Source organism: Vulpes vulpes, chromosome 15 (assembly GCF_048418805.1).
Source record: "Vulpes vulpes isolate BD-2025 chromosome 15, VulVul3, whole genome shotgun sequence".
NCBI lineage: Eukaryota > Metazoa > Chordata > Mammalia > Carnivora > Canidae > Vulpes > Vulpes vulpes.
This window is the reverse complement of record NC_132794.1, coordinates 23,523,550-23,535,621: the sequence shown is the minus strand read 5'-3', so window position 1 is coordinate 23,535,621 and position 12,072 is coordinate 23,523,550. Positions and strand designations below refer to the sequence as shown.

At 36.6% G+C, this 12,072-nt stretch overlaps 1 protein-coding gene across 1 annotated transcript; it reads left to right on the top strand.

Moving 5' to 3' along the window:
* Positions 1-7,742: 7,742 nt before the first annotated feature.
* Positions 7,743-8,423, top strand: LOC112924789 (profilin-1). Its single transcript, XM_026005270.2, is given in 2 exon segments — positions 7,743-8,155; positions 8,157-8,423. Coding segments are annotated over 2 exon segments (420 nt in total). The 5' UTR covers positions 7,743-7,880; the 3' UTR covers positions 8,302-8,423.
* Positions 8,424-12,072: the final 3,649 nt, after the last annotated feature.

Sequence of the window (12,072 nt, the reverse complement as noted above, 5' to 3'; positions counted from 1 at the left end):
GTGGAGTTTTTTCACCTGAAAAATATACACAGGAAATGAAGAGGAGACTGTTCCTCAGAGAAAAACAAGAGAATTGTTACTAGATAAAATGCTGATGTATGCAGTGGCAAGAAGTTTTAAGCATCTGATATTATATGCTATTTGTATGCTAACAATTTGCCAAAGAATCATGGATACCTAGAAAACACATGAGATTTTTGGTTCAGCAACATAGGACTTTGTTAGGACATAAATGCAGCCTGGGCTTTGAATTCTCAGCACTCCATTTTTCTGGAGGAGGTGAAGGCATAGCAGTCCACATGCATGATGAGAATTTAGGCTTACAAGGCATTGGACAGTTTGCTGGCTCATTAAAGCCACAAAGTTAGTCATTCTATACCCTTCAACTTACCAGTAAATTGAAACAAAAGAATATACACTAAATAAATTGGTAGTTTAAGTTCACATTGGTAATTGATTAGGTGAGTATCTGAAAGGGTATTATTATTAATATAATCATCATCATCATATTTGTGTGAGATTTTGTAAATATAAATTTTACAAAATCATATAGGAAGTTTAGTGTCTGATTTTAGTTATAATTAAAATAATTGTTATGTGTAGTTAAATATGCAAAGAAGTTATTTTATAAAACTAAGACACAAGATATTATCATTACTAATTCTTAAAATCAAACCTAGAAAAATTTTAAAAAGGCTGTTGCACTTATTGACACTTAAGTTTCTTAATTTAAATTATTTTCCAAAGTAGAAGAAAATGAACATTCTTTTATTGTGCTTTTTTGTTTTTAATGATTTTTATTTATTTATTCATGAGAGACACAGAGAGAGAGGTAGAGACATAGGCAGAGGGAGAGGGGGAAGCAGGCTCCCTGCAGAGAGCCTGATAAGTGACTTGATCTCAGGACCCCTGGATCATGACCTGAGCCAAGAGCAGTGTTTAACCACTGAGCCACTCTGGTGTTCCTCTTTTTTTGTGCTTTCATTCCATATATCTTATTCACCATTATTTTTCTCCTGAATCTAGGACACTTTTTAATACTGTAGTGCCTCTTGCAAAGATGCTGTTCCTGATTATTTATAAACTTGCAAATTGCTTTATCAGTAGATTGGGCTATCAAAATGGCACAATTTATATAGTTTAAATAAATGACACAAATAACATATTAGGATTCAAGTTCACTTAGGGGAAGCATAAGAATTAGTTTATATAATAGGAAAGTTCTTAGTCCAAAGACCTAGAGAATAGAAAGCATGTTATTTGTCTTTAAAAAATATGAGTCAATATTTCATTTCTTTGCAGTATTGAAACCTTAATTTGCCTAATATCACTGTTTCCATCTTCCTTAGGGCTCTTTTTAGGACCAACATAGCCTTGGTCTCCATCATATTGTTCTTTTAATCTGATATCTTTTCACTTGTCCCTCTACTTTAGAGGATGTGGGGATCATTGTGATCACCCAGGTCAGGATGGTGTTCAAGAAACTACCATTTATCCTCAAAGCCATGTGTCTGCCTACATGTCCTATCTGTCTGCCCTTGCCAATCCACTACTTCTCTGAATCATCGCTTCTCCCCAAGAGTGTGGAGGGGCTAGAGAAAGGAAGGAGTGCACCCAGGGAGTCTTGCTCTTATTCAACATTGACCTTTCCATCTTTTGTAAAAGTTTTTTGTTCTTGTTTTTCTGAAAGAATCTAGGCCTCTGAAGAGTAGAATCTGGCCTACACCTGGTTTCCACCCATCCCCACCCCCACCCCTGCTTCTATTTTCTGCTGTCACATCATTTCTCTGAAATCACAGAATAGCCTAATGAAAATCAGAAAAAAAACCCTAAATCCTGGAGAAAGGTAATTATTAATATTTCAAAATACATTTTTCTGCTACACTCACTTGTTACATTCTAAAATAAAAACAATAGATTAAGGAACAAACAAAACCATGCTCAGATAGCCTGCCTTAGAAAAATATTGATATTCTATTTTAGAGCACAAAATATCTAGGGAAAAAAAAAAACCTCAATTCACTGAGTACATCTCCTTGTGTAATGATATTGAATATGATATAGGAAATAAACTGCTTGAAATCACTACAAATTATTCCCTTAGAAGATTAGATGGGATAAATATCAGATAACCAAAAGTTTTCTGTAAATTCTATATATGTACCAACATGAGGAGGTTTCCCAATATATCAAAGGAAAACAACACAAATTGAAGGAAAAGTTTAAAAACAATATAAATTGATCTCATTTTTTATGTTAGCAAAGTGAGGATTTTTATTGTATCCTTGTGAATTTTATTTTTAAAGGAAAAAAGCACTAACAATGTAAGTTTTAAAACCTTATTTTAAAACCTACTAATGAGATTAAAAGAGTGAACACATCAAATCTAGTATAAATATCAGTCCTGATCAATAACTTTGGGATTATTAGGCATTGTTAAATAATTTACTTGTAAACATTTAATTAAATATAAGAGATCTTAGTACCTATAAAACTCCTTGCTAGACACATAGTCACTTTAACAGATAGAGGAAATAGTAGTGGTAACATCAGTGTTTGCAAGTCTATTGTTTTAGGTACCTCCTGTGTCTTTCATTTTTCCATAGCCCTTTGCAATGACACTATGAATGAAGTCACTTTGGAATCTTAAAGATCTGCTAATGGTTGCCACCCACTGGGAACTCCGAAAATAGCTTTCTTGGAACCTTTAGGGATCCCAAAACCTTTCTGGGAACTGCCTGAATTATATATTATATAAATATTTTTAAGTAAAGTTTGTTTGGATTGGAGAGTTACAGCCAAGGGAGTAGAGTTCAAATCCAACAGTGCTTTACCCATGACCCTCAGTGATGACCTGAGGAACAGCCAACTGAAAGGGTTCAGCAAGACTTTGCATGTGTCTCGTCCTTCAGGCTGTTAGCAGTTAGCTTAGGATCCCATCCTCATCACCAGAAACTGTTAAAAAAAATGATTTCAGAAGACAATTTAAGTGGTACAAACACTTTGGGAGAGTCCTTTGGGAGAATCGAAAAATGGGGCATGATCAGGACCCTTTTTTACAATAGAGAATTATGTATGAGGAAGAGAAAAAGAGAAAAAAAAAATCTGATTGTCTGGAGCCACATAATCAACCTTGTTTGGGATGAGAAAGCCCAGAGCTATCTTGGTGTTTGGGGATTGTCTAACTAGTTACACTGTATATCTGCTCAAACAGAGCATTTACAGGGACACAAAAGTTATTAAAGTTTCAGATTCCTGACAAGTCCTTTTGGGCAAGAGGGGCTTGAAAGTTATTTCAACATGTATTATATAAGATTGTTTTAATTATACAGGCACACTTTTTAAACTTTTGTATGTGACTTTGTGTTAGGAGGATGATGGAAGCATATATTTTACTTTAAATTTGACAGATAGTTTAAGTAAATTAATTGCTGATTAATATATTTAATATTGAAATAATGATATTATAATAAGTATACAAAAATCTCAAAATAACTCACTTATTTTGTGAATGTTTAAGATAACTAGCTAAAATTATTAAATGATACATGCACACAGATACACATACTTTTTAAAAACATTTTATTTATTTATTCATGAGAGACACAAAGGGAGAGGCAGAGACATAGGCAGAGGGAGAAGCAGGCTCCCTGAGGAAAGCCCGATGCAGATCCCAGGACCTTGGGATTGTGACCTGAGCCAAAGGCAAACACTCAACCACTGAACTACCCAGATGCCCCCATACATTTTTTCATTTACATTTTACAACAGTTCTATCATTTTTATAACATTATTGTTTTCGTTTTTTCCCACTGGCACCGGGAAGGTTTTAAAATGCCCAAGACACAAGAGCACAGGTTTGAACTTTGGAGATAAAATCATTCTACTTTTAGCAACTCTATCACTTGGCTTTAAATAAGATAATATAGTTCAAGTAGTGTTTTCTTTATTGAAAAGTCACTTTAGAATATATCCTCAAGTTCCCCAAGTACTTCTCTTCTTAATACCGCTATAATGTGGATTCAATTTCCATTTTGATGTAGATTTTTTTTTTATTTTCCCAGTTAAGAAAGCAACAGCAGCAATACACTGAGATTATGAGAAAAGTAAAGTTATTGGAAATGGTTGATTAGTTTATTCTAGTGGGTAAAAACTTATTTAAGTGAAATTAAAAGCAAACTAAGCAGTGAAATGGAGTACTTATATTTCAAAAGTGTATATTGTTCTATTAAATTGTATTGAATCAAGCAAGATACTGTAAGCTTTGCGGATTGTTTGTTTGTCTGTTTCCGGAGTATAATTTAATTACTATAACACAGAATCATAGTGGACTCTAGAGAAGTAAAACTCTAATTAGTTATATAAAAGGTTAGAATGATACTTTCTGAAGTTCTTTGAACGTTTTATGATCATTAGCGTTTTCAGACTACTCCTATGAGTATAGCACATGATTAACAGGACCTCATTTCAAAGTAACCAATTTAAAAGAATTAGAAAAAAAAGACTAACCCTGATTTCCATCTTAATAATGGAGCCTAGAATAAATATGAGGCTATGTATCCACTATAACTTTGTAGGAAGGCTGTTACTATTGGTAGGTGGGCTTCAGAGGAATCTTGAAATTGGAACTTCAAAACAAATTATCTATAAATATAGAAAAGCACATTTTTAAATGGGAAGTCTGCAGTTTCATCAGATTCTCATATTGAAATATATGCCACAAAAAGCATTAAGAATCATCACTTCATGAATTAAAATGTGGTGTATTTCCCATTATTCAAATGGTAGTCTATATTACAAAATATTAGCAATTTAGTTGTTTGGACTATTGCATGTATAGCAAGGCACTTTCATGGTCTGGTGAATTTTAACTACAGATGGCAGTGAATCAACATCTTTCTCAGACTAATGGTAAGGCTTCCAGATTCAGAAAATCATTCCAAGAGGGACTTGCAAAGTCCATTCAGGCATAAAGAAATCCAACAGCTATATGTTTACAGTTTTTTTCTATGACAAACACATCTATTTTCACATTTGTATCTAACATTCCTCTGAAGTAAATTATCTATATTGTGCTTATGAGAATTTGAATCTCACAGAAGTAAAGCAATTTTCTGAAGTCTGATCGCTTAGTGACATCAGAGTTGGTGTAATTTATTCTATACTCCACTGACAGACTAAGGATTAAATATCGTAGCTGGAACGCATATTTGATAAGTTAAGGGAATATTACTTTTATTTCTCTTTGTGGTGACATTTGTTACTATAAAAAAATAAGTTTGAAACTGAATGTGAGTTTTCCTTCTTTTTCCAGTACTATTCTCTTCCATTTGTTTCTTCCTAGAATAATTGATAGTCTCTGGAGAACAATCCAGTTATCCAGGTCATGTTCTCTTAAAAATGTTCTAGGAAGAAAAGAATAGATATCGGAGATAGGAAACATAGTCCCTTCTCTTGTTAGATGAGGAATAGTTCCTTGTCATTTTAAGAAAATGCTTAGTATGGTCCCAAGACCTGTATTTTTGCAGGATTTGGGTTACAGACAGCTTTCTTTAGCCTCTCATGCCCTTACGTCTGGCTGGCACTGTATACCTCTGCCAAAACAACTATTCTCAAGATTCCTGATTGGCCCCAATCAGCATTCTGAGCAACATCTAGTGACCATAGAGAAAAATTAGAAAAGAGACAGCCTTTAGTTATGAAGCATGCAAATATTTTAAATGGCTATGTAAACCAATACTGGCTTCTTCGAATTCATTAACATTCCAGCTGAAAAGTAAAGGAAATAAAGAAATACACAGAATTTTCACAATTTAAGACAAAGCCATATGTTGGTTTTATGCTACAGATAGAGTTGTGATTTGCCTTAAATGATTAAGCATTTCTATATGTCTTCACAATATCTGTGGTGCAAACTTGTTCCTGTTCCTGTGAAGATATATTTGATCGTATCTTCTAAAACAAAACATGACTTTGAAATGTGTAAGCTCTAAAAAATCAAACAGGAGTTAGTTTTGTAGATAACAGAAGGTTTGTTTGTTTTATGTGTTACTGTTCATATTATACTATTAGTCGATTCTGTTCTCTTAAGCAAACTTTATAAATTCTGTGAGTTTTATCTGAAGGAAAATAATTTATTATACTCTGTCAATGTTTAAAAAGTTATTATTAGAGTTACTCTTTTCTCTTCATTTCCTTGCCTAAACAGATGAGAGATGTACTACAAAACTATTATATAATAAAACAGTCATCCATATTATCCAATCTTATTAAATGCAGAAACCTCTCGAGGATTTTCACTGGCATATGTTTAAGTGCTTAATATTATCCATTCCAATTGTTGCTAGTCTATTTTGGGATGTCTAGAAAAATAATTAGTCCAAATATCAGGTGTTAATTGTTTTTTGTTTTTTTTTTTGTGTGTGTGAACCTAAGGGAAACTTTATTTACTCTTCTTAAAGTAGTCTAGTTTAAAAACCAGAGGTTAAGTGAGAGGAAAGAACACAAAACCTTCCCCAGACAGACAGACAGATATACAGAAAGGGGGGGGAGGGGCTTCAGGTCAGATCTTCTCCATCTTGGAAATGAGGTCATCACAGATTCGGGTTAATTCTTCATTTTCCTTAGTCTTCTGCTCTACTGTCTTCTCCAGTGACTGGATGCGCATCTGCTCCTTCCTCAGGCTGGCCTGGAAGGCCAGGGCCTCCGCCTGGGCCTTGCCGTGCACCTGGGCGATCTCCTCACTGGCCAGCTTGAGCTTCTCTTCTGCGTGGGCCTTCAGGGCCTGGTACCGCTGGCCCTCCTTCTCAATCCTCACTATGTAATCCTCGACACACTTCTTTAGAGATTCTTCATTCGTGTGATACCCCTCGATCACTTCCTTCTGTTTCTCAAACCGCTTGAAGAGGTCAGAGAAAGACTTTTTTTTTTTTTTTTTTTTTATTGATTATAAAAGCTTTTTGTAAAACAGCACACAAATTTCCAGAATAAATGCATTCCATAGATACAAACCTGGCAAAGAGAAACAAAAATCATTGAGATTGGGGTTACACTTTTAAAAGGCCACTGGACATGAGCCCTGCAGTGTCTGTTGTGACGCGCTGGGGGGAAAGTGGCCTCGAGGAAACTAGCACCTGAGGTTTCCGCTGGGCGTGGGGGAGGGCCTTGGCGCAAACACCATACCCATGAAATAAAACAGCAAGTGAACATGCTCACAGCCCAGGAAGGGTGGTAAGGAGCTCTGGCAAATAGCTCCTGCTGGTTCAGGTGAAAGAAAACCCGAGAGAGAGATTCCTCAAAAGGAGAGCTGGGAGGGAACTGGAAGAAAAAGTCCAAATCATTTTCTCAGGAAAGGAAGGAGCAAAGTCACGGTGAATTGAAATCTGGTACCCTAAGATTAGTAGATTTAAGGCATGTCAAGGTAATCAAAAATTTTCCATTAGGTGACTGTCAGAGAGGAGAAAACTACATCATTCTGGTTTCGTTCCTCGCACTCCCCCTCCCCCCACTGTTTTAGGGACTTTGCTGGAGCCAGTAGCTCAGACAAGATCCTGCACACACTTCATCAGTGGAACAGAGGGAAACAACAGGCTTTCCAGCTGTGGCTCAGCCCCTCGGTTCCCATGGCATCAGTCCAGGCTCTTGGCCCAAGATCGGCTGCCTTAGGCAGGAGGAGACCGGGAGCGGATGGGAGAGCTGGTCAGGTAGGTAGAATCCACTCTTCCATCAAAACTCGAGCACAGTGAGCAGAGCCGCGGTCCGGACGGCAGCGCGTGCCCCGAGCTCTCCGCCGCCCCCCGCCCCCCAGCCCGAGGCCCCGAGCCCAGTCCGTGGCCCCCGCAGCAGCCCCGCAGCAGCCCCGCAGCAGCCCCGCAGCAGCCATGGCCCGCTGGATCGCCTACATCGACAACCTCATGGCGGACGGGACCTGTCAGGACGCGGCCATCGTGGGCTATAAGGACTCGCCCTCCGTGTGGGCCGCCGTCCCCGGGAAGACCTTCGTCGACATCACGCCAGCTGAGGTCGGTGTCCTGGTTGGCAAAGACCGGTCGAGTTTTTTCGTGAACGGGCTGACACTGGGAGGCCAGAAGTGTTCTGTGATCCGGGACTCGCCGCTGCAGGATGGGGAGTTTACTATGGACCTTCGGACCAAGAGCAGGTGGAGCGCCCACTTTCAACATCACTGTCACCATGACTGCCAAGACGCTAGTCCTGCTGATGGGCAAAGAAGGTGTCCACGGTGGTATGATCAACAAGAAATGTTATGAAATGGCTTCCCACCTGCGGCGTTCCCAGTACTGACCTCGTCTGTCCCCACCCCCTACCACTCCCCACTGCTTTTGCACCCCTCTCCTCCCCATACACACACGTACACCATTTTTATTTTTTGGGCCATTACCCCACACCCCTTATTGCTGCCAAAACCACATGGGCTGGGGGCTGGGGCTGGATGGACAGACACCTCCCCCTACCCAAACCCCTCCTGTGTGTGGGTGGAAAACTTTTTTGTTTTTTGGTTTTTTTTTTTTTTTTCTGAATAAAAAAGATTCTACTAAAAAAAAAAAAAAAAAAAAAAAAAAAGTCTTTCTCTGACCTCTTCTTAGAACTGTGAGGATCTCAGTATCTTCTCATTGATGTGCAAATATATCTCTCTTTTATCTTCAGCCTTCTGTGGGTTATTAGCAGTATAGTTAGTATTATTATTAAGTATGATTGTTAGATGTATTAGTGGCAACTGTTCATGTTTATAAACCTATATTCTTAAATTGTAATGCTGTCAATATCAGCTCACAGAGGCAAAAGGGGCATCCCAATCTTAGATTGTGGTGTCTGAATATGGAAAGTGAAGTCTGGCATAATGTAAATAGGTTACAATTCTGCAATATATTTAAAACATTAGTTAATAAACACAAAACTTTAAATGCAATTCGGGTCCCTTCCATGAGGAGTTTCCTGAAGTAAACAGTAATAAAAAGCTACATTGATGGCAAAATGAAAATAGTTAATTATAATAATATTACTAATATTTAACACATTACATTTGAAAACTCCTACCACATTCATGATTTCATTAGTATATTTTGGATAAAAGTATAGTTGATTAAGAATTGTATTATGAACGTAAACAGTGCTAGTTTTCTCCATAACTGGAATTAATGTTGTTTTGATATCTCCTTGAAAATACTAGACCAGAAATTAAAATCATTGTACACAAGAAAGAACAGAATAAAAATTAGGAGACCAATTGCCTCTACCTCTACCACGTTGTTAAGAAAAAAAAAAAGCCATATTATGTTTGTCCTTCATTATAATTGCTCTGCTTGTTCTGGGGTAATTGATTTTCTCTTTATTGGTGGGTGTCTATGGTAACTTAGACTTTGTTTACCCCGCAAAGAAAACACTGGGAACGTTTTTAGTGGTAATACTTGACATTGTTGATAGTGGAGTGTCCTTCAAAATGTGTCCCAAGTGACTTTGTAGGGATTTCTGAGCCATACATCACGCTTTCTGAATAACTATTGCTGGTTATGTATCTTTAACAAGAAAGTTATTAAGAGCATATATGTGTAATACTGAACTGCCTGGGACTAACTCTGCCATACAGAGAACTGCGAACAAGCTGCAGACTGATCAAGATGATAATTAGATATGAATAAACTAACAAGGGATGTATGAATATAAGTTGATTTTCATGCAGGACAAGAGAAGACCTGTTACTTGTGTTCTCAGAGTTGGGAGCATAACTCTAAATAGCAAATTTGGTATCATTCAAGAAGGGCATTGAGATCTCAAAAAAACCAACATTAGCCCCTCTTAGTTTAGGGAGTTAGAACAAGATCCTAAAAGGGTAAATAAATCCTTCATCTAATTACCATTTGAAAATTGCTAGAGGTTTTTTTTTTTTTTTTAAGAAACATTTAATAGTAATATACAGAAAACTGCACAGTAATCATCTATTACAACTACTCGAGGAGAAAGCAAATCATAAAGTAGGTATATGGCTAGAGAATATGTTAAGTGTTTTTAAAAAATGAGTGGACGAAATAGCTACAGAAGTTAAGAGAACTTTCTTTTGGATGCAATAATTGGGCCTGATTAAAAAGATGAAAACATAGAGAAGTGATGGGGGCATTTAATATTTTCTGTAATTTATTTTTAAGAAACATTATAAGTGGTATCATTTTCCTTATGATCATAATGCAGTAGTACCATAATGCTATTAGGGAAAACAGATGGAAGTATTATAAAATGATTCATTTTTATAGCTCTTTGGAAAAAAAAAATGTGTAAAAGGAGAACTCGTTGAGAGGAACTGCTTGATAAGAGTTGGAATTTGGGAGGGGACATTGTTCTATGGTATATAAGGAGGGAATGACACAAAAAGTTAATACATTCAAAGGAAGGTGGGTAGGACACCTTGATTTAGATGAGAGAAAATTAAATTTTAAAGTGATAAAGAGAAATAGTTTTGGACTGCTTTTCATGTTTTTAAATATCCCAAGACTCAAGTCATTATCATAGGATGAACCAGAGCAAGTGGAGTTAAATTCTGTAAGAAAACTAAACCCTGGGGACACCTGGGTGGCTCAGCAGTTGAGAGTCTGCTTTTGGCTCAGAGCATGATCCTGGGATCTGGAATTGAGTCCTGCATTGGGCTCCCTGCGAAGAGCCTGCTTCTCCCTCTGCCTGTGTTTCTCTCTGTCTGTCTCTCATGAATAAATAAGTAAATCTTAAAAAAAAAAAAAAAAAAGAAAGAAAATTAACCGTGATCATTGCACCCTGTGATGATGGCATTTTTTAAAAGATTTTTCATTATTTTATTTATTAAAAAGAGAGAGAGAGAGAGTAGGCACGAGCAGGGGGTGGGGCAGACAGAGGGACAGAGAGAAAGAGAATCTCAAGCCACATCTGCACTGAGCACAGAGCCTGACTTGGGGCTCAATGATCTCATGATACTGAGATCATGACCTAAGCCGAAATCAAGAGTCTGACACTTAATGGACTGAGCTACCCAGATGCCCAAATATACAGTATTTCTTATGATCCTTTGCATATTGAACTTTCTGGATTCAGAGAACACTTAGCGTTTCAGTAATTTTTTCACAGTTCTGCTTGGCAAAAAGAAATTCATAACTGAAATACATTAGGCCCGAACAATTTAGTAATAGTTATATGCATAGTTTCTGACAAATGTCACCGTAATTCTCTCAAAAATTTTAAATATCCTGTGATTCTTCTGTAATGCCCAGCACACAGTTTTAAAAGAGTGTGTGTGGTTACCTGTTAACTTGCCTATTTTATTCATTGGTATTGCTGTCACAAACAAACCATTAATTGTAACCCTCCATAATTTTCCCAGGGTTTGAAGCAATTCATTAGCTTGCCTTTTTTGAATTCATGCTATTCTAGCTCTCTAGAGTTTCAACCTTACACAGGATTGGGTCCACAACCTTGGCCAAGTCAACCAGGACATCTAGAGTTGATGACGTGAAGTAACTTAACAGGGAAATAAAATGTTGCAGAAAATACTCATTACACTCATGCAATTGTTTTTGTAACAAGTACATGTTTGGGTTTATGGCATAACATGGAAATAGCACCATGAACCTCTATGATGATTTACTTTGTGTACATTTCCTTATTTAATTCTTTAATTATACAAAGTAGGTGATATCATTATTTTTTGTTTTTCAGATAAAGAAACTATGAGTCAGAGAAGCTATGCAAACTTTTCAGTGTAAGATAGATAATATAGGATTCACACCAAAGTTTTCTGCTTCCAAATTGCATAAGTTTTCTTTCCAAAGTTATATATATGTGTGTTATGTTTATTAGTGTTATAAACAATAAGGTTTAAAATTTAATAATTTAAATAATGATTTATTTTTACAGAAATTTGAGAAATTACATCTACATTTATAAATTAAAGGAAAAGAATTATATAATTATATATGTATATTGGATAGGTATAGATAGAGGTAGATAGATGATGATAGGTAGGTAGGTAGGTAGATGAATACATAGATGAGGAGGAAGAGATATTTCTGCTCCTGAAAAATGTCTTCTCTCCTA